The sequence below is a fragment of the Protopterus annectens genome, chromosome 6.part0, assembly GCF_019279795.1.
Source record: "Protopterus annectens isolate FY-2018-M chromosome 6.part0, PAN1.0, whole genome shotgun sequence".
In the NCBI taxonomy this organism is placed as follows: Eukaryota; Metazoa; Chordata; order Ceratodontiformes; family Protopteridae; genus Protopterus; species Protopterus annectens.
In genome coordinates, this window is record NC_056737.1 from 621,012,505 (window position 1) to 621,035,438 (window position 22,934).

Consider the following 22,934-nt stretch of genomic DNA (forward strand, 5'->3'; position numbering starts at 1 on the left):
CTTGTGCTGTGCTGACAAGTTCATAACAAGGCTGAAATATGCATATCCACAGCTAGTGGGGTTTGGCTTTATTGACCTGAAATTGTCCATTAAAATGACGAAACAAGTCATTGGCATTCAGAATTGCCAATTAGCTGAAACACCTGATGTTCATAAGGATCAGCCTCTGATACAAGAGGTTTGGGAGGTCACTCAGTGGAAGTTCTAGCTTTGCTGGAGTTTTCATTTTGTTTTTACCGATTAATGCAAGTGTAAATTGAAGTAATTAACATATGTGTAATTTATGTTTGGATTCCTCAATGCCTTTAAACCTGAACACTGGATTAGCATACATGAACTTACTAACCCACATTTCTTCCCAAGAGTGGGTTCAGGATTTTCCTTAAGTCGGTCCATTCAATTCCCTGGTTCCTTTTTGGAGCAGAAACCAGAGGCTAAAATGCTACGTATACACTGGATATTCACAATCCTCCCCATTTTCTCCTTCAAATGAGTGCTTGTGTTTTGGAAGGTAACACAGTTATTTTTATGACCATTTCATCCAGCATTTGCTGCTGAAGATCTGAGACCATATATTTATATATCCTTGTACAGTTTTTTTTCTTTGTTTTCCTGTCTTACAGATTGTGATTTGCTCCATACATGAGGAGTTAGCTAATGACTATATGCTGTCCTATATCGACATGTGATATCACAGCGTGTACAACAATAATCAGGAACATTGTAGAGAGAATAAGCAGATGAAAAAATAGACAAGCAGTAGATGGCAGGAAAGAATGTCAAAATTGTCCATCCCACTGAGGAGGACTAATTGTTGTTTAAGCGTATGCTTACCATTACACTGTGAAACCTCCTTTGTTTACAGCTAATATATAGTTACTTGTTGTGGCCTCATCACCTACAGTGTGAGGCTCTTCTTTCCTGTCTTTTTACTTCTGTAGTAAAGTTCATGAGGCCTTGGGGAACTAAACTTTGTCATACCCATGTCTTGTCTGTTTTGCTGGAGATGGGAATAGTTTTTCTTAGCAGTCTAATATTAGTAATGCATTTGTCAAGGGTCATCAAGGAGCATGCCAGTCTTTCTAGTGGCTTATTTTGAGCTGTGCACTGCAGTGTTGTAGGTAAGTGATTAAAATAACTGTACCTCCATTTAAGAAATATAATTGAACATGACAGATTTCCAAAGCAAGAAGAAAGAACTGGTTCTGTTAAAGAATGAGCAGTAGTTGTTGTATTTGTCAAAGAAGTTTTCTTTTATTATTGACAGAGTGGATTATGATCGCATTCAGAGTGTTGGACCAGATCGAGCTGCCTCTGAATGGCTTCTCCGATGTGGTGCAAAGGTGCGATATAAAGGATTTGATAGATGGCAGCAAGATTACAATGGCCTTCCAACTGGACCTCTGGGGAAGTATAAAATCCAAGCAATAGATGCTACTGAATCTTGCATTATGAATAAAGGATTCGACTATTTAGGTAGGCCAGTCTTTATCCTTGAAGCACTGCTTAATGACCACCTACAGGCTGTGGGGGGAAATAATGGAAGTGATGCCATTTGCTGTACTGATACAATGGCGACTATAGTACATTTAGTCTTTTTTATTATATATGATTTGATATGATATAACATGTGCATACTTGATACATAGCTGAAAACTTCCGGAACATCATGACATATTCAAGCAATATTTGTAGCATGAGGTAAGAGTGCCTTACATGAGTTGCTGGTGTGTGTACTGCTGGAAGCATAACATAGTACATCCCCTGGGCAGTGAGACGGTCAACGTCCTTCATGCTTCAAATACAGTTGCTTTGATCCCGAATGTTTTTCAGGCCTAAATGAAAGGCTATAGTTGTTCTGCCCTTCCCTGAAAGTACAATTGTGTAAAACCTTACCAGAACAGTAGATGTCCTTCTATTCACTATTGCAGTACTCTTTACCAAAGAAATTCCCTGCCAAGGATGGCCTGACGTCCGGCCAGTATGCCAAAGCCTTTAAGTTGTAATGGATATGCCATATGTCACACGTATGTTCCCCATTTACGGTGTAGGGCATAAAGGTGACGTCCAGATGTACCATCCTCAAAACTGCAAAAGCCCCAGTAGGGACAACAGTCTAAGGATACTCTCAGGTAACTAAGTACATCCAGAAGGAAAACAAAAATGATCGAGGGTGGAGGGAGGGAGCGAATACTGCAACAGTGAAGAGGAGGACATTTACTGTTATGGTAAGATTTTACACAACTGTACTATGTCCTTCCATATCACTGTTGCAGTATTTTTTACAATAGGAAGAGTACAATAGCTCAGGAAGAAGATTGGGAGGAGGAAGGACCAGGAGACCCCTCCAGAAAGCCATGAGGAATTGTCCTAGCAAAACCAGATGTGGCCTTAGAAATCCCATCCAACTTATAGTGCTTGGTAAAACTATTCACAGAAGTCCAGGTAGCTTCCTCAAGAATAGAAATGGTATCCAAACCCCTGAAAAAAGCACCAAAAGAGGCTACAGCCCTAGAAGAATGAGCTTTAACAGAAGAAGGAATGCTATTCCCATGAAAGCAATAACAAAAGGAAATGGCTTTAGATATCCAAGAAGAAATGGTTTGCTTGGAAACAGCCAAACCGAAAGACTTAGGATGAAAGGAAACAAAAAGCTGCTCAGATTTACGAATGGCTTTAGTTTTATCCAAATAATATCTGAATTGTCTATGCAAATCCAAGGTGTGAAGAAACTTTTCACCAGCAGATTCTGGAAAGGGGAAAAAAGTGGGCAAATGGATAGACTGATTAAGAAACCACTCATTAACCACCTTTGGCATAAAAGAAGGATTAATAGGAAGGGACACCCTTTTCTTACGAAAAAAACAGTAAAGGAGGAGCAGCCATAAGTGCTTGCAGGTCAGACACCCATCTGGCAGAGGTAAGGGCCAAAAGAAGAACGGTCTTCTAAGAACAATGCTGTAAGAAAACTGAAGCCACAGGCTCAAAAGGAGCCTGAGCCAATTTTTCTAAAACAAAATTAAGGTCCCAGGAAGGAAGAATAGGCTTCCTGGGAGGCCTAATGTGAAGGATGCCTTTAAGAAACTGGTCTCAAATCTAGAACCCAAAGGTGGGGGTCAAAGGCAGACAAGCAGAAATAGCTGACATTTGGGTCTTAGCAGAATAATATGCCAACCCAGCATTGAGCAGTTCACCCAAATAAGAGAACCAGAGGAACATTCACAGTACGTGGATCCAGGTTATGGAAAAGATACCAGACAGAAAATCTGTTCCATTTGGACAAATATTTATTTATTTTATTTTACATTGGTTAACGGGAGAGTCCGACTGGGCATAAAACCCTTTTTCACTGGAGGCCCGGAGAGAAAAGCTCCATTGTTAGTAAACTATTTTGTTAGTAGTAAGAAAATTTGTATAATACAATAAAGAAAAAAATAGTAACAGACATTCATAACGATAAAAAGAGTAGAACAGAGTAAATTGGTCAAGTGGGAGACAAGACCAATAATCTTGTATAACAATGCTTCTAGAAGACCGTTCTTACAGTAGTAGCAGATAGTGACATTGTATACAATAAGAGTGCAATTAGGACAGGTGCAGTGGTTAGTGTTGCAGCCTCACAGCAATAGGTTCTCCGGTTCAATCCTCGGCTGGGGTGCCTTCTGTGCAGAGTCTGCATGTCCTCCCTGTGGTCATGTGGGTTTTCTCTGGGTGCTCTGGTTTCCTCCCACATCCCAAAGACCTGCTGTAGGTAGATTGGACACTCTAAAATTGGCCCTAGGCGTGAGTGCGTGTGTGTGCCTTCTGTGGAAGGTTGGGCGCCGGGCTGGCAACTTGGCACCGTAAAACTCCACTGCCAATCATGAGCGGACAGCTGATTCACTGTGGTGACCCCTAACTGGGAAAAAGCCGAAAAGTAATCTTCTATACAGGTAACATAGCAAACTGAAGGTGTAAAATCTGGTAGATATTAACAGTGACAGAGAAGAAGAAAAAAGCGCGTAAAGTAGTCATATGGCTTAAATTCAATGTTCATTATATATGCAATTAAAATGTTAAAATCAGCTAGTTCCATGGTTTGGGCTACCCATGCGCAGTACATGTGCAAATCCAGGAATTGGTGAGGCGGGCTTTAATGTGATGATTGAAGTTTTTTAAGCTAGTTATAGTTCTAATTTCAAGTGGTATGTCATTCCACAGTTTAGCAATGTAGTAGGAGTATAGAGTGTCACCTGAGCTATTTTTTACTCCTGGTTACTTCAATTAGGGCTTTATTAGTGGATCTTAGTGGACAAGTGCTTATATGGGGATTGAGGAGGCCTTGTAGAGCTGGTGTTTTATTGGGTTTATAGTACATTTGGTGGGTAGTAGAGAGTTGCGTGAGAATGAGTTGGCGGGGTAGTTCTAACCAAGATAGTTGTCTTGGGGCCTTGCAATGATTGGTTCTAGGAGGACAGCTAGTGGCAAATTTAGCTAAATTATAGCAGGCATCTAGCTTGCTTAGGTCTGATTTGGAGAGTTTGGTAAGGATGGGTGAGGTGTATAGTAAAGTTGACAAAAGATGAGTTCTGGCTGTGGTTATTCTGGAGTTTGTGGTTAGTTTTTGCATCTGTATAAGGTACCTATTTTCTTGTGTGCTTTCTTTTTTTACAACCTGGGCAATGTGCAAGTCGAACTTCAGATTTTGATCAATAACAACACTGAGAAGTTGCGGGGATGGTACTAGTTCAAAGTCTTATTACTGGATGTGATGTTGAAGTAAGTGGACTGGGTTTTGAATTTAGTGGAGTGGAAGAGTATGAGTTTAGTTTTATTTGGGTTCAAGATTAATTGGGCGCCTGCCAACCATGATTCAGTAGCATTGAAGGATGTTTGGGTTAAGTTCTTTAGTTCAGGTAGAGTTGGGGCAGAACATATGACAGTGGAGTCATCTGCATACTGTATGAGTGGCTAGAGTTGCAACATCATGGAGATTATTTGTAAATGAGTTTAAAAAGGAGGGGGCCAAGAATAGACCCTTGAGGCATGACCATAGTCACTGGTAGTAAGGGAGAAAGAGTTTTTGTTCCACCGTACCGCTTGTTGCCAATCTATGAGGTGGTGCTGAAACCAGGTTAGAGTGGAGTAGCTTAGGTTCAGTTTGGACAAGGCGGTCAGCAGTTTGTGACACTTTATCGAAGGCTTTTGACAAGTCTAAAAAGATTGCTGATACTAGCTCACCTTTATTTCTAAATTGACTGTGTTCGTGAAGCTAATAAGGGCTGTGGTAGTACTGTGGTAGGGGAGAAAGAGTAATTTATTGTCTAGGAGATGGTTATTTGGGTGTGAACACGCCTTTCAAGGATTTTTGATGGAGGGGATAGGATTGCTATGCGCCAATAGTTAGAGAAGTCGGTGACGGGACCTCCTTTGTGTAGGGGTATGATGTGAGCAATTTTCCAGAGAGTGGGGATGCGTTGCTTGGATATGGAATGGTTAATTAGTAGGGAAACTGAATAGGAGATGGCTTCAGCTGCTACTTTTAAGTATGTTGAGGGTAGGTTGTCAGCTGCCAGGGTTGTGGGTTTTAGCCCTACTTGAGGGGTACCCCACTGGTGGAATCTGTCCAGAAACATATCCCTGTGAAGCGTCCACTAGTGGGATTGTTTTAGGACCTGCTGAGAGAATCTGCCACTACGTTCTGATCTGAAGGAACATAAACTGCCTGAAGGGTCACCTGATACTGGGCAGCTACATCACAAACCTGATGAGTTAGTCTGCACAGGAGAGACCTTGTCCCCCTTACTTGTTGATGTACCTCCTCACTCTGGTATTGCTTGTAAGAATTCTGAGGGACCCCGGAAGGAATGGAATGAAAATCCTGAAGAGCTCTCATCTCTTTGACATTGATGTGGTCTTTACTTTGTCAAAGAGAGCAAAGGCCCTGCACTTTCAGAGGACTGAAGGAGGCCCAAATCCAAGGGATCTGTGAAGAGTTCCTGAGGGGACTGGAGATTGAAATGGGCATCTCTGGTTTGAGTGACAACTGATGAATCCACCACTAAAGTTCCAGCTTGAGATATGGAAGAAGAGTGACTAGAAAATCTAAATTTAAAGAATGAAAATATTGAAGCCAAACGGACATTAGAAACCACTGGTGCTTAGTCATGTGGAATTTGGCCAGAGGAAGCATAGGAATGAGAGAGCCATGTAAATCAGAGCCTTCAGAAACAACTTGGCTTTAATTGACGCTAAAGGAAGAAAGGAGTCTGGAGCCTGCTCCCAAGGAAAACCTGATCCTTCGAAGGAGTTGGGAATGATGTTTGGAAATTTTACAGTAAAACCCAGGCTTTGCAGGAGACAAATAGCAAAGTGAAGATGCTGAAGTAAAATCTCTGGAGAAGAGGCCTGAATAAGCAGGTCATACAGGTAAGGAAAGATCTGTATCCCCTTCAATATGCAGAAGGCAATCTCAGGAGCGAGGCATTTGGTGAAGACCCTTGGGGCAATAAAGAGGCCAAAGGGCAAAGCAGAGAACTGAAAATGCCAGAAAGCAACAGTGAAATGTAAAAATTTCCTGAAAACTGGATGAATATGAATATGCAAATAAGCATTCTTGAGATCCAGAAAAACAAGAAAAGCCAGAGGAATTAGAAAAGGAAATGAGGTTTGAAGGGATGGTATCCGAAAGGAAGGAACCTTCAAAAAAGTGTTTAGCTGAGAGAGATCCAGAATGGGTCTCCAGGTGCCTTCTTTCCTGGGGACCTAGAACATTCTGGAGTAAAACACCTTCTGCCTCTTTGGAGTTAGAACTTCTTGAATTGTTCCCTGAGCCAACAAGCCCTGAAGTACATCTGGGGGGAAAAAGGGCAGTTGTTTCTGAGGAATGCCCAAAAGGGGGGGGTGAGATTTCCAGACCATATTATACAGCTGGCGAATTATGGAAGGAAAATAAATTCCAGCAACTATCATGGCAGAAAAAAACATCCATAGATAACCCAAAGTAAATAAAGACCAAATGCATAGTATTTAATGAGCAAAGGTGAGCACTTTCATAGTTACAAACTGTTAATCAGTCCTATTTACATAAAACCATCTAAACATTTAAATAGCCTGCAAAAATGACACCTACTCTAAAATGTCTTTATTAAAATGCAACAGCGTTGGCAGTGTTATTGAAAGCAACTCTCTTCCTGTTCCAATAATAATTCTACTTGCATATTAAAAATCCAAAAAGATAAAAATGTTACATCTGCTTGTAGCGCAAAACTGCACTTCTGACATCGCCATAAAAGTATAATACACAAAACTGTGTCAAAACCAAGTAAATTCATTCATGTTATAACGGATCCCTGCAGTCATAATGTGGTGGATGTATCCTCCAACTAAGATTCAGATGTCAGTATTCCAATCCTGTTTCAAGCAAATAGATAGTCTATACTTGAAATGTCAATGTCAGAAGTGTAGTTAATTATTATTGGAACAGGACACAAGTTGTTTTTAATGACACTGCCAATGCGGTTACATTTTAATCATGATATTTTAGAGTAGGTGTCATTTTCATAGTCTGTTTTAAATGTTTTAGAAAAGATGGTTTTATGTAAGTAGGTGTGATGAAACTATTTTGTAACTGTAAAAGCACTCCCCTTTGTTAAATACTGTGCACTGCTCTAATTTGGTCCTGATTTATTTTGGGTTATCTATGGACATTTTTTTTCCTGCCGTGATAGTTGCTGGATTTTCTTCTTGTTACCTTTTGGTTTGTTCAGAGAAACTTTTACCTGACGACTGTGACCTTTTGGGTATTTGTTCTTTGTTGGTTTCACCGTTGGGACATGGCTGAAGGTTTGAATATTGAATTGGACTATAATCCAAACAGATTGCATAGACTGCAGTGTATTTTGAAAGTTGAAACCAACACTTTTTTTGTTTGTTTTTTTTTCTGTGCAATTCCGGAAGCAACAGATGCATCTTTAGGTGTTTTAACAGAACACACGAGCAGCATTTTTATGCTGCTTAGAAAACCAGAGATGAAGCTGTATAAATATAAATGATTGCAGTGGCAGAGGATACATTTAGAGACTTCACTCTATCATAAGGTGGTAGAGGGTTACGTATCCTCAAAATGCTAACATATGGAGATACACATCCTGAGTTACATAAACGGTGGCAAACTATGAATATTCAGTTGGGTTTAGACTACGCTTGCTAATAGATTTCTCTTCTCCTATTGAGAACAATTTGCTTAAAGAGATTGTGATATTTATAATAAGTTCTCAGTAGAAATGATTGCAACCAGTCTTGATGAGTTTTTTGAGCAAGTTATTAATTTTGATAGAAGACTTCAGGCCAACAAGTTGAAGTTAGAGAGAGATCATGGATTTTAAGAGATACATTTTTTTCATGGCCAAGGGAGGGTTGGAGATTGACACCTGTTAATGATAATGAAGCACATGTTGAGACTATTTCAGGTAGAATAATTGACCATGCTGTACCATCTGAAATGTCTTCTGCTCATGAGAATACCAATATAGGTATACCATTGATGCCAGCCAGTGCATCTACTTCTACTACCACTCCCCTTTTTTTCTCTATTGGAGCCTTTCCCCATAGAAATACATCCTTGGGATTCCACCCGTATCCCTGCTCGACAGGGGCATCGGGTGCTGATTTGTCTATGCATGGGCTAAACCCTTGGCTAGGCTTATAAGGGCCTTGGGGCCAATAGCCTAGTAACTTCCTATGATCCTATAGTCATGGATCACAGACAAGGGAGATCCTATAGTCATGGATCACAGACAAGGGAGATCCAGGAGTCTGCTAAGGAGAGGACGTATACACTACAAACAGCAATCAGTGGAGAGGTATACTCTAATGATCACGCACAGCAAAATGTAAATGATTTTAGTATTAAGTATTTCTTCAGTTGCTTTGACTTCAGAACAAAATGCCCTATTAAGTAGATGACTTTCTTTCTGTCCCTGGACAGACATTGGATTTAACACTGGTACTTACTGATTTACTAGGAATTTTCTTTTTTGTTGTCGTTTCAGAGTCAGCCTTCAGCATTATGTAGTTTCAAGAAACCTAGTATGCTTATTCCAGAAAGGCATCCCATTATTGAAGCATTTACCACTATATGTGATGAACAGATTAGATCAACATTGACTAGTAAGCACACCTTTTATAATTTGACAGAAGCTGAATATGTTGCTTTATAAGAATTGAAAGGGACTCTATTGTATTGAGAATCGGCCAGCAGACAAGGGTGGTGGCATTGTGGTGATGGATAGAGATTTCTAACTCACCAGCATGGAGGAAGTTTTGGGAGATGTAGCCACTTATCTCCTTAAGTGTCAAGTAACAACTATAATTGACAAAGTATCTTTTCTTTTGTTTGATTTATTTGACGAGAATGATCACTGAGGATTTGGATTTGCATAATTATTTTTCTGTTGAACATCCAATTATCCCTTTATTATATGGACTTCCCAAGGTGCATAAGAACCTCAATAGACCACCTAATGCACCTAATACTTTCTCTAGTAAAGGTTGGGCCACAGAACTTTTGTCTATTTTTATATAAAAAAAAAAAAAACATTATGGCTAGTGCTAGATAATGTAGGTACTGTTCCGAAAGATATCAAACAATTTTTGATTGTGTATAAAAGCATTCATCATTTAACTGCCGTCCAAGATTTACTATTTGTCACACTAGATGGGGCTTCACTTTTTTACAGATGTTAATAAGATTGAGCTTATATGCACAATGTTGGAATTAGTTCTGGATAATGTGCTTGTGTTCGGAGAGACTTTTTATTTACAGAGAGTTGGCATAGCTATGGGCACAACTTGTGCGAATAGCTACACCAACCTGGTATTAGTTCATTGGGAATAAAACTGGGTGCTCAATAACAATACCTTTATCCAACACATCATCCACTATAAACACTTTGTGGATGATATATTTTTTTTGTTACGGAATGGCACGTATGACATGTTCAGTGAATTTGTTAATTATGTGCAGAACACCACAGAAAAAGTTCAGAGTTAAGCCCTCTTCTACACTGATAAATTTTTCTGGATATAACTGTAAGTAGGGACACTTTTTAAGATGGAATTGTATAGAAAGTCTTGTAAAAAGAACCCCCCTACATAAAAGCAGTATGCACCTCAGGCACATTCCTAGGAATATGCTTAGGGGCAGTTTCATAGACCTATGCATCTGCATACTGATGAAACATCACTAGAGCAAGTGTTCCTGACCTTAAGCGAGATTCTTTGAGGAGAGATTATTCTTCAAAAGAGATAGACTTGTGTATATCTCAGGTAAATTCTGAAGGGATAGGCAAGGCCAGCCCTTACTTTTCTGATTCATTACCATCTACCAGTGTGGAAGGTTTGGGATTCCATAGGAGTAGGGAAGTGAGGTGTCTCTCTACATACTCAAGTGACATTAATCTTGTATGTGATGTGAGAAAAAAATTGGGGGATATTATGCTGCAGCCCTGAGCTCAAGGAATTGGTGGGGGGAGGCAGCTAGGATCTGAAGTAGTTAACTTCATTTGTTCATCAACCTGTGGGTATCGGATCCGAGCCGGCAGCTTTATTCAGCTAAGATCCGAGCTCCAAGCTCCTCCCCCTTACCCATAACCCCCTGCCATCCTTCTCTGTCCCCGGATCTCATTTGCTGCGGCTTATTCAAGCACCTAGAGCAAGTTCCAGGCGTAGGGTTTTGTGTGTTTTTGAAGAAAATTACCTCTTTTTTCACCTAGTTTTCAGTTTAAGCGAGTGAGTGTTGTTCCCTTTTGTAGTTAATTAGGCTAGTTTTGTTGGTAAAATTTATATATTTTTTAGTTAGTCTAGTCTTCCTTCTTCCCGTGTGTGTGAAGGTGTGTTTGGGTTGGGCCTTTTTCTTACTATGGCCGAGGCCCCTAAAACCTTCTTTTCTAAATGCACCGAGTGTGGCCATAAGCTATCTCCGGCGGATGGCCACACTCGGTGTGTTATCTGCCTTGGGGTTGACCATCTTTCTTCGGGCTGCACAATTTGTGCAGCCTTCAACCCCAGGGCTTTGAGGGATAGGAGGTCGAAGTTGATTCTGGCAGGACTTCTGCCCCCGGACTCGGCTTCATCCTCTTCTCCCTCGGCGGCACCGGCTGCTACCGCAGCGGTCCCACCTTCAATCCCTGCTCCCCTGGCCGGGACTCACCCTCCCATTGTGGCTCAGGAGAGGGAATCTAGGAGGGAGGGAGAAAAGAAAGGAGAAGCACCACAAGCGGCGGGCCAAAGCTTCCTCTTCGGCTCCGCCAGCGAAGCAGCTAGTCTCTCTCCTAGGGCCTCGGGGCCTTCTCCTTCCCGGCTCCATTAACCCTGCTTTTCCCCGGGGCCGGAGGAGGAGGAGACCCAGTCGTCTTCGAGGCGTTACTCCAGGCCTGCCTCTGTGGCCTCGTCTAGATCAACCCGAAGTTTGTCAGATGCAGATATGGACCGGATGATGCGTAGGTTTCTCCAGGCCCAACTGCAGATGGGAGTGCTCCTGCCTCCCCCCCTCTGGGTGGGGGGGAGTTCGACCCCCTTTTTCGCCCTTATTGCTCCTTCTCCGACCCACTTCCAGGGTTCGGAGCCATCGGAGCCGGGGGAGGCTCGGCGCCGATAGTACATACTACTTCGGCTCCGACCGCACCCTCGAGTTTGTCGGGTCCCTTTTGGGATCCGAGCTCTCGGAGCCGTGAGCTGAGCTTCGGATCCGGAGGTGTCTGTCTTCGGCTCCATCTCGGTCGGAGCATACTGGCCCTTCGGATCCGATGGCGCCGCCTCCGGTCTGCACCTCGGATCCGAAGGGGCTGCTCTCTAAGCTTAGAGAGAGTAGTTCTCCTTCGGCGTTCGATGTTGTGGAGAGGGTCTTGTCGAGGGACTCGAGGCCCCAGGCTCTTGCTGCGGTTCCACCCATCACTCCCTCTCAGATGGGCCTACCTTCCATCACCCGGCCCCAGGGACCGCCTGCACCTACGTCCCAGATGGTTCCCTTAGAGGAACAGGATGTGGTTGGTGAGGCATCCTTGGACAGCCCCCCCCCCCCCGAGGAGGTTCCTCACAAACGTAAGTGCAAGAGGAGGCACTTGGACTCACCCGAGTCCCTGACAGAGGACACAGACTTAGAGGAAGGGGAAGGTTCCCCAAGGTCACCCCCAAGGGCGTCTCCTTCGGAGACATTATGGAAACGCTTCGTATTAGAGGGGGGTGGTCAGCCCAAAAGCCTACCTCCGATGGGCCTGAACGCAGGCCCATCTACCTCCTTGGGTGTCCCATCCCGCCGATCCCCTGGTAGATCTGATCACTACCAGGGCATGGAAGGAACCAGACACTGTGGAGCCCATACCAAAGAGACCAGACAAAATTCTCAGTCCACCCATAGGGTGGATTGGAGCAAGCCAGTAGATGTCATGTTGGTGGCGGCTGCCACCAAGAAGGAACTGGCCCAGGAGCTCTTCGCTGTTTGGCATGACCGTCTGCGACACACTGGTCCAGAGCGAGAAAGACTGGAAGACGTTGTCTACCATCGGGATCTGCTTCTTGGCTCCCCAGGGGTCCTTCTCCAGGAACCAAAGGGGACAAAAGAAGATGTGGTTCCGGAAATCTCAACAGTCCCATTTCTCTCCGGACCCCTCGTCCTTCAGAGGCAGAGGAGGACAGGGTGGACGCCGGCCCAGAGGCAGAGGGGACCGAAGAATTTCGGGTCGAGAGAAACCTTTTCGGATTGGCCCGTGCAGCAACCCTGAGGGTTACCTGACTGCTCCATCTGGAAGCAGTCGGGGGGGCATTTCTCGAGGCACCTAGCAGTTTGGGAGTCCATTACAACAGATCGCTGGGTGCTTCGAATCATATCCAGAGGTTACACTATCCCATTTCTGAATCTCCCTCTCAGACTCCGGAGCCTCCCCGATGTCCCACCCAATCAAAGGGAGGCAGCAGCCGCTGAAATAAAGCAGCTGCTAGAAAAAAGAGCAATCCAGCCCGTCCCCCAAGATCAGTCCAGATCAGGATTCTACTCCAGGTTCTTTTTGATGCCAAAAAAGATGGGAGACTTAAGAGCAATCTTCGACCTGTCCACTCTGAACCTATCGGTTGCCAAAGAAAAGTTCCGGATGGTCACCATTCAGTCTATTCTCCCACAATTACAGGAGAACGACTGGATGTGCTCTATAGACCTCAAGGATGTGTACTACCACATTTTGATGGACAGACTATCCAGAAGGTTTCTCCGCTTCCGGCTGGGAGCCAGTCACTATCAGTTCAGGGTCCTTCCTTTGGTCTCACCAAAGCCCCCAGGGTGTTCACCAAAGTGATGGCAGTTGTAGCGGCCCACCTGAGGCTTCAGGGAATACAGGTCTTTCCGTACCTAGACGACTGGCTCTTGACCGCCCCCACCAGCCAGGAATTACTTCCTTCACTTGGCCTCTCATCTGGGAATTTCAATCAATCTCAAGAAATCCTCCTTTCAACCAACTCAGACCTTCGATTTCATAGAGGCCAGGCTAGATACAAACCTGCTGAGGGCCTTCCTACCTCCGGACAGGCTTCGAATTTTGACATTCCACGTGATGGCCCTCTTACAATCCCCGGCTCCCCCAGCGGAATTGGTCCTGAGGGCGCTAAGTTCCATGGTGGCTGCCATCAATCTATCACCACTAGCTTGTCTAAACATGAGGGTCCTGCAATGGACCTTGCAGGTCCAATGGTCCATCCTGCAACATCCGTATCCCCCTCAGCAAGGTTTGCAGGAGGTCCCTACTCTGGTGGATCCAATCCTCTGATCTCCGGGAAGGGCGCCCCTTTTCTATGACCCCACCCCAAGCCACGGTGACCATGGACGCTTCCCGCCTCGGGTGGGGTGGGGCACTGCATGGGCAGAACCATCCAAGGCACGTGGACACAGAGACCTTGTTGCACATCAATGTCCTAGAGATAAGGGCGGTGCTTTTAGCATTGCAAGCACTCCAGCCTCTTCTTCCCTTAGGGACAATTGCGATTCAATCAGACATGTCAGTAGTCTGGTACATCAACAAACAAGGGGAAGCCAGATCCTATCTGCTGTGTCGAGAGGCCATGAGAGTTTGGGAATGGGCGATCGCCACCAACCGCTTTCTCATAGCAAAGCACATTCCGGGTCATTCCAACATTTTGGCAGACAAGCTGAGTCGTCCTCACCTTACGAGTGGTCTCTGAACCCGAGAGTAGCGAAGCAGATCTTCCTCAAGTGGGGTCAACCTTGCTGCGATCTTTTTGCGTCGTCTTCGGACGCAAAGTGCAGCGAGTACTTTGCTCTACTTCCCCCACCAGGGGAATCCCCCAGAGACGCTGTAGTCCATGTTTGGTCATCCGGTCCACTTTATGCTTATCCACCTCTCCCCCTCATGGTAAAATTCTTGCAGAAAGCTCGTCAGTTGGGGAGCAAAATGATCCTCATAGCCCCTATATCTGTGCAATATGTTATTCATTGGAGATAAATGTTGCAATGGTTTAGGTCTGTTTTCTAGATATTTTATATATATTTTTTATACATGTGGAATATTTTTATTTTATGTTTAGGTTTTTGGGTTTTAGAGTATTATATAGGATTTTTGTTTTTGTATCTTTTAAGAAAATTTCCTATACTTGAGAAATCAATCTGTTTGCTTGAATCAACAAGATTGGTTTATTGACGTGTGAAGCTTAGTTGGAGCATACACCCACATAGTTATAACTGCAGGGACCCGTTAACCTGCATGGATTTGTGTGGATTTAATACTTTTTTGTGTATTATAATTTTATGGAAATGTCAGAAGTACAGTTTTGCGGTACAAACAGAACATTTTTATCTTTTTTTAGATTTTGAACATGTAAGTAGAATTATTATTGAAACATGAAGTGAGTTATTTTTAATGACACCACCGGTGTTGTATATTAAATTTGACGTTTTATAGTAGGTGTTGTTTTTGTAGGCTATTTAAATGTTTAGATGGTTTTATGTAAGTAGGTCTGATGAAACAGTTTATAACTGGAAAAGTGCTCACCTTTAACTACTGTGCACTGCTCTAATTTGGTCTTTATTTATTTTGGGTTATCTGTGGATGTTTTTTTCTGCTATGATAGTTGCTGGATTTTCTTTTTGCTACCTTTTGGTTTGTTCAGAGCAACTTTTAACTGACTGACTGTGGCCTTTTGTTTATTTCAGTTATGGAAAGATCCCAGGGGTCTGAAGTGATTTTTAACCAAATAGGAAGGGGCAGGGAAAGATGAAGAGGAATGTGACTGAGAAGAGCAGGGCAAGGATAGTCAGACATCACCTGGTTTGTCAGGAAAAGGAGGCTTCTGTGCTGAAGGGGTTTGGGTAGCCTTAGCAGGGGAAGCCTTTCTACCACACTTCTTACCTTTAGAGGGGAACAAAAACAGGCTTGTTAGGGTAATGCCTTTGAAATTTAAGAACTGGTGAAACAAAAATATATTTCATATCCTGTAAAGCTTTACCCTTTTCATGGAGGGACTTAACTCGGCAGCAGCAGCCCCAAACAAATGGTTATTATCCAGAGGAACATCCATCAACTTGGCCTTGATATCATCAGGCAAAGGTTGAAGCCGAAAGCCAAGAATACCTCCTCCACACAGAACCAAAGGCAGCAACCCATAGATGAGGCATCAGCTGCAGCATATCTGCATTTAATGGAATGGCAAGCAACCTGAGATGACATCCTTAATAAAGAAAGTTCAGACATCTTCCCTTTAGAGTTAGGAAGGTCTGAAAAAAAACTGATGGGTCAGAGAAAGGAGTGCTAAAATGTATGTATGGTCATGTGGGTCTGGTAGTTCACAGCTCTAAATGCCGGGGTAGCAGAAGTATACACTTTCTTACCCAACCTCTCCATAGTTCTGTCTTTGTCAGAAGGAAGCAACTTAATAAAAGGCAACCGTTTTGATGGCTTGTCAAATGTAGCTTACACCACAGAAGGCTAAGCAGAGAGGTACTTATAAAGAAACTTGCTATCTTCAGGTACCTTATCAAACCTGTCAGGTTTTTTGGGAGCAGGGCAAGGAATCAGGAGCATGATTAGTACCAGAAAAGGCATCCAGCACGGCAGCAAACAGGAGGAACAGCAGAGGGCCTTGGAGACTCCATTTGCATAAGCTCATAGTACCTCTTCTGAACATCAGACACCCAAGCACAATCCCATTTAAAAAAAAGTCCATCATTCGGGATTTCACCAAAAGAAACCTTCTCAAAAAGAGAGTCCGGACTAATAGACTTCTCTTCCTCAGAACTATAATCTAAGGGGGAAGGAATCTGGGAAGAATAAGTTTGGGATTCCTCATCAGATGAATCTTTCTACCAAGGCCTCTTAAGACAGGTAGAAGACCAAGGTAGAGCTAGAAAAGAAACCCCCTGAGGATGGTTCAGAGCAATAAGTGCATTGAACAGGCCTTGACTGAAGTTTTGCCTTTCACTCTTAACAATCTTTAAGAGCAGGAGAAATATGATTGTTTTTTGCTCCTTTTTTAAGGGAATGTCAGCCTTCTAGATTTTAGGATGCTCTGACCCCTGATGACATTCACTTAGGATCATAGGAAGTTACTAGGCTATTGGCCCTGAGGCCCTTATAAGCCTAGCCAAGAGTTTAGCCCATGTACAGACACCTCGGCACCCAATGCCTCTGTCCAGCAGGGACACAAGGGTCGAATCCCAGGCAAGTATTTTCTGTTTCCCATCCAGTTATCCAGGTTGTGCTTAAAAAGGGGTAAAGAGGTACTCTGATGTGGAGACGGAGTCTATTCCACAGATGAGGGTGGAGCGTCCACCAGTCCTGGAAATTATAGACCCACCACCCTAACTAGCCTGATCTACAAGGCCATAGAAGGCATTATCATGGACCTCATTAACAAGGACATTGGCAACCTCCAAACACTCTATCCCACACACTTTGGCTTCATCAAGGGGAGGCCATGTCAGTTAAATTTGGTCAACTTTTTTGAGACCTTCATCAAAGCCATGGATTAGGGGAAGACTGTGCACACCGCCTACCTTGACTTGGCCAAAGCCTTCAACACTATTCCCCACTCGGGCATAATAGATAAACTCTCTCAACTAGGCATCAATCCATATGTTACTAGATGGGTAGCTAATTGATGGAATCCACCTAGTCAAAATAGGGGAAGCCACCTCAAGCAGTAGACCCAGGGTTCGGTCTTGTGGGCTCTGTTATTTGGGATATACTTTTTTGAGGTGCAGGCCAAAACCAGTGGGCTATGGCTGACCAAGTTTGCAGATGACTGCAAGCTGGGCACTCGTCAATTCCCTAAATGATGTGGACATCCTCCAAGAGGGTGTCACCCAAACAAATGACTGGTGCCAGAAACATGGCCCCAAACTGAATGACAAAAAATGCATAATCATCACCTTTGGGGAGAGTGATATCCCCACAAATTATCATGTTAATAACAAGGTCCTAAGCATGCAATCAGTTGTGAGGGACTTGGGCACCCAGGTTGATAGCAGCCTGACTTTTGACCACCATATTGCCTCCGTTGTGCGGAAAGCTTTCTACATGACCCACCTCCTTGGGAAGAGTATGTCATCCAGGGAGAAAGGAGATCATAACATCCTTGTATTCTTCACTAATAAGACCCATTATTGAATAAAATGCCCCTTTCGGCATGTACCTCTATAAAGCACATGCAGCAGCTGGAGAGACCACAGAGGTTCCTCCCCAGGAATCCAGGGTCTTAAATATCTACCCTACACATATAGGCTACAAGCCCTGTTCCTCTACTCCATCTCATACAGACTCCCCAGAGGTGACCTCTGGCATATAAAGCAATCCAGACCCCGCCTTGATGGGACTGCTGCATATCTGCAAGTCGAGCACCACTCGAATAACCTGCACACACTACCTCCACCTGGTCTATGACATCAGTAGGACTTGTTGGTGGGACGGGTTTGTATCCCAGAGGATCCCCCTTCTGTGGAATAGACTCCCTCTCCTCGTCAAGCAGAGTACCTCATTATCCCTTTTTAAGCACAACCTGGATAACCAGGTGGGCAGCAGAAAATACACCCCTGGGATTCCACCTGTGTCCCTGTTAGACTGGGGCATCTGGTGCTGACTTGTCAGAACATGAGCTAAATTCTTGGCTAGGCTTGTAAGAACCTCAGGGCCAATAGCCTAGTAATTTCTTATGATCCTATGTATATCATTCAGAGAAAAAATGAGCATGGGGAAGAAGTATATTGCATTTTGCTTTAGAGAAAAGAAGCCACTAACATTGATTTTAACAGCACTTTTCAGAAGTGCAAGTAGGGGGTCTGAAACATCTGTACTAAGCTTGAATGTTCTTACTTTACAGTTTATGATCATGAGGGGGTAACATTCTCATTTTAAAATGACCACAGGACAGCAATATAAATTTAATTTGCTTTTGATTAAAAAAATACTTTTACCAGTGCTGCCAAAAGTGCTATTAAATAATGGAGTCTGATCTTGTACGATTAAAAAACTAATCGTACAGAAGCAACCTGCTGCATTTTGATCTAGACAAAAGTCAAGCTAGATTGCTTTCCCAGGTGTTGTCAGACATGCTAGTAAACAGTTAAAACTAAAATTTCCCTAACAGAGTCAAAATATCCTTGTTTTGTAGCTTCTGATATTGGGGACGCATCTAACAATATCTCAAGTAAAAACTGCACCCCTTTAACTAGCATTACTGATCTCTTGCTAAGTTTTTATGTGATCATGAGGAGGCAACAAAGAATTTTAGTTGCAATTAAACTATATCGGATCAGCTGTAGAGATTTTTGCTTTTAGTTTGTGATATCTGATCATGTGGGAGCAACATAGAATTTTAATTTTGGTAGAAAAAAGTTGCACTGCTTTTACAGCTGCCATCATGTGTGAAGCACTATCAAGAGTCTTAAATATTCTGTCTGTTTTAGCTTGCATTAATAGCAAGAAAGCAAAACACCAATATTATACTCATGACGAAAAAGGAGTAAAATTGCTTTCACAAATGTTGTCACAAATCACAAAGACTAAGTGCAGTGTCAGTCATTGATGGGATTGTTGACATGTTTTACCTTCTTCAGTGATGAACTACTTTGAGTGTATTGATGATGAGCAGTCAAATTGTTCACTTCATAAATGAAGACCTTTATTACATCATATGGTTCTATGCATTACCTGTCAAGGGAATCTCAACAGAAAATATCATGTCTTGTTTCTTTTGCATGAAAGCTACTCTGTACTGAACCAGTGTGTTTCACTGGCAAATAAATGCACAGGCCAGCATGAAAACATTACTCAGCATTTCTGGTCCAGTGGCAGAGAGGGTTGAAGCCCTGACTGTGATTCCGACCTGTGTTCAGTTAGTGACATGGGCGCTGGGTAGTTGGGTTGGGAGGATGGGAGTGAATGGCCATTGTCCGCTTGTTCATCCTGGGGGAGGAAAGCTGTTTTTGGTACCCAATATGAGCACTGGGTATTATACCTACAGACATAAGCCTGCTAAGCATATCCTACATGTGGTGTGCATGGTTGCTTAAGCAGGTAGCATCACAGCACATGGAGATCTAGAGAGCTGCTCAATGGATCTCCTCATGGAGAGGATGACTGAAATTAACAGTCTTGCAAAAAATAACCACCATTTGAATATTTTTTGACAAATTGTTAATGTTAACAGATTAGACATTACATAATTGCTTCACAATTGCATATGCATGTTAATTAAGCATTATTAATCCTTTACCGCAAAGTGACTGGGACTAATATTAATGCAGGGAATGTGGCTGTTTCAGCTTTAGATTTCTTTATTCCTATGTATTTTTCAAACATTTTTTTAAATACTTTGCCAAGTAACTTGATACGTGAACACACTTTTTTTTGTTTAAAACCAAAACGTATCCTGCATTTTTGAACATGATCTTTAAACATGTCCACCCCCCAAAAAAAAAGAACGATTAAGATCACTGCAGTTCTACACAGAGTTATTATATGAATGGCGGCAACAGATACAAAATATATAACTGTGAATGCATGCATGTCATATCTTTGATACAGTTATTCTCTGTGATAAAACACATTCTCATTGACTGTGAACCACCAGTGAGAATTGGCTCCATACAGTTTTTTCATTTATTAACAAAGCAAATAAACTGCATGAAATGAATTTTACTAGATTTTTGTCATACTCAGTTTTACTTGTGTAGTGATTGGCTGCCACATTTATTTTAATACTCTGACAACTCATCATGGACAGAATATAATTTTAAAATGTCAGATCTTACAAACCTTGACCAACACTTAAATAAGCATTTATGCAAGAAACACAAATTGATGGGGGAAAAAAGTACAGAAATCACTATTTTACCACACCCTCTGCAACTTGTATATATCAGCTGAGATTGCACAACAGAGGAAAAAGAGCAGACTCCTCAACCATCACTTTGCTGTAAGATTTTCTTGCACAGACAAAAAGTATGTACAGTTCGATCAAATGCATTTTAGTTGTGTGTACTGGCTTTTTTAGCCTTTGCCAGAAACAGCATTTGAGCAACTGCTTTACAACCCACTGACATGAGTAAAACGCAGCATGCTGAGCACTCCTGCATGATTTATTGCTTAAATATTGTGTATATTTTCATTTACTTATGTCAGTAATAGTATAATGTATATTAGCAAAAATAGCCACAACTGAAAATATGCCATATGTATGAATGAGGAAGTTGTAAATGTTTGGTAGCACATTTATGGTTAGTTGTTTGCAAATGTTTGTGTTTAATCATATAGTGGTGGCTTAGCACAGATGGTTTAAGGCTATGAACTGCATATGAGCTTTATTCCTTAGTCCCGGATATGATTTCCTCAGCTCTACTCACAAAATGTGTCCCTGAGCCAAGTCATTTAAACAGATATTAATCCTGGGCAATCCCTTGAAAACAGCCACTTTGTGCCACCTGGACTTGCCCTGTTAACAACTGAATAAAATAATTAAGTACAGTTCCTTGCATCATGTTTTCATTTTACCAGGTTTATCTTGTATTACATACAGAAACTTACATATTGTGTTAGAAATCCGTTATCGCTTGTTGTTTTATGTTTAAGATGGCTTACAGCATGTAGAAGAGATAAAGCTTCAGAAATGCATCTATATTGAAGACTTGTGTCTCGAAAGACTAAGTAATATGGAGAATCTGAAGAACACTCTAATTCACCTGGAACTGATTTCTTGTGGAAATGTGTCAGACAGAGGCATCATATCTTTGCACAAGTTGACGTAAGTTTGCCAGTAATGTAAATGCATTCATTTTGTTTAAAATTGGAGATAGCAGGGAGGCAGCAACACATTGTAGTATGTGCAAAATAAACTGCAAAGATATAGGAGACTACTGTAGTATTAACTGACTTATATTTTAAGAAACAAAAGCTTTTCCACACAAGTGTTTTGCTATAAATCACTAATAGTACTAATGCCATTAGCTTAAATTTTGTGCAAACATCCTTGCCACAGTAATATAACTTTGGTTTGTAGTTCTGCCTCTTTGCAATACTAGCTGACCTCACCATAGTGTTAGGCAAAGTGGCATACTAAAATGAAGCTGTTCTTCCTGTTTCTGATAGCTGTTCAATACAAAATCAGTGACTGGCAGACAGTCAGGAATTTATGAATGAGTAATTTGTTACACTGCAGTACACATCAGATTTTGTACTTGAGTTTGAAACTGGACATCACTGAAGGTTGTATTTCTAGAATGTATTTTAAGAGGGTTTCCATTAAAACAATTTTTTCTTCCCCGAATTTTAAACCATTTTACTGATATAATGACACGGATATGAATCTCAAAACAATACAGATGTATTCCCTTTTCATCATACAGGGAGATGAGGTGTAGAAAATGTCAAATGTTACTGTAACATATTTTTGCTATTTGTGAGTTTGAGACAAGTTGCAGGTATGTATCGGGAGGAAATCATTGACTTGAAAAGGACAATGTTTACATGCAAAATTTCTGAAATATCTGCTACTGTCGCAGCAAAGCACAATACCCTAACCTTGCAAACTAATAGCTTACCAGCTCTCATCTGTTATCATTGAAATTAATGTAAAAGTGGCAGAAACTGGATTCAGTTTCTAATTTCAGCATTCTGATGGTTCCAAAAAATATCACACATCCATAGGGATTCAGAAAGTAGTCCATTGCTGACAGTAAAAGCTCAGACAAAAAGGGGCTATTTACACAATGTAGAGATATGCGATTCAGAGATATGTTGGCTGCAATGAGGAACGACCTTATGATTGACTAAAAATATGCATGTTTTTGAACTAGTGCTAATCAGCATTTTCCTGTGGTAGTTAGCACTTGCACCCACGCATCTCATTTGCACAGGGAACCCCACCCCAGTCACTCTCCCACACACAGGCACACATTCAAAAACACACACCTATTCCTGATGTCTCTTTTTTCATGGTTTTCTTTTTCTTTCCCCCTCATAAAAAACAGATCAGTCACTTGGTAATGCCAGGCATTAGAGATTCATATATCTTGTTGTGCAGCATCTCAGGGCTATATCTGTAACTTAAGTGACTCAGTCACATTGCAAAAATTCTCCCTGTTGTCATCTAGTGGTGGTCCTGACTTTGTCCTGAAGCCTCCACTGACTTGGACACACCCACACCCCTCACCTCTCTGATTTTACAGGATGTTCATGCTGTTGCTTCTTACAAGCATACCTCTTGGCTGTCCATATTTTCACAGAATGTCCACATTTTAGCCTCATCTTTATGTTCTGTTCCTTGTAAAATGTGTGGTTTTCTGACAAACCATTGAGGAGTGAAATTTGTAAATGACAGATATTTGAGTTTCAGAAGTCGTTTTTCTTCAGAAAATGCTTGCTAATACAAACACTGTTATTCTAGCAACTGTTTATAAC

The 22,934-nt window shown here is 42.2% G+C and overlaps 1 protein-coding gene across 2 annotated transcripts in view; it reads left to right on the forward strand.

Annotated features, from left to right (window-relative positions):
* Nucleotides 1-22,934, forward strand: part of DMAC2L (distal membrane arm assembly component 2 like) — a 146,758-nt gene that overhangs the window by 93,860 nt on the left and 29,964 nt on the right. For both annotated transcript variants that reach the window (XM_044074290.1, XM_044074292.1), the window contains exons 3-4: nt 1,268-1,476; nt 21,108-21,279. In XM_044074290.1, coding sequence (XP_043930225.1) covers nt 1,268-1,476; nt 21,108-21,279 — 381 coding nt within the window. The remainder of the gene's footprint in view (nt 1-1,267; nt 1,477-21,107; nt 21,280-22,934) is intronic.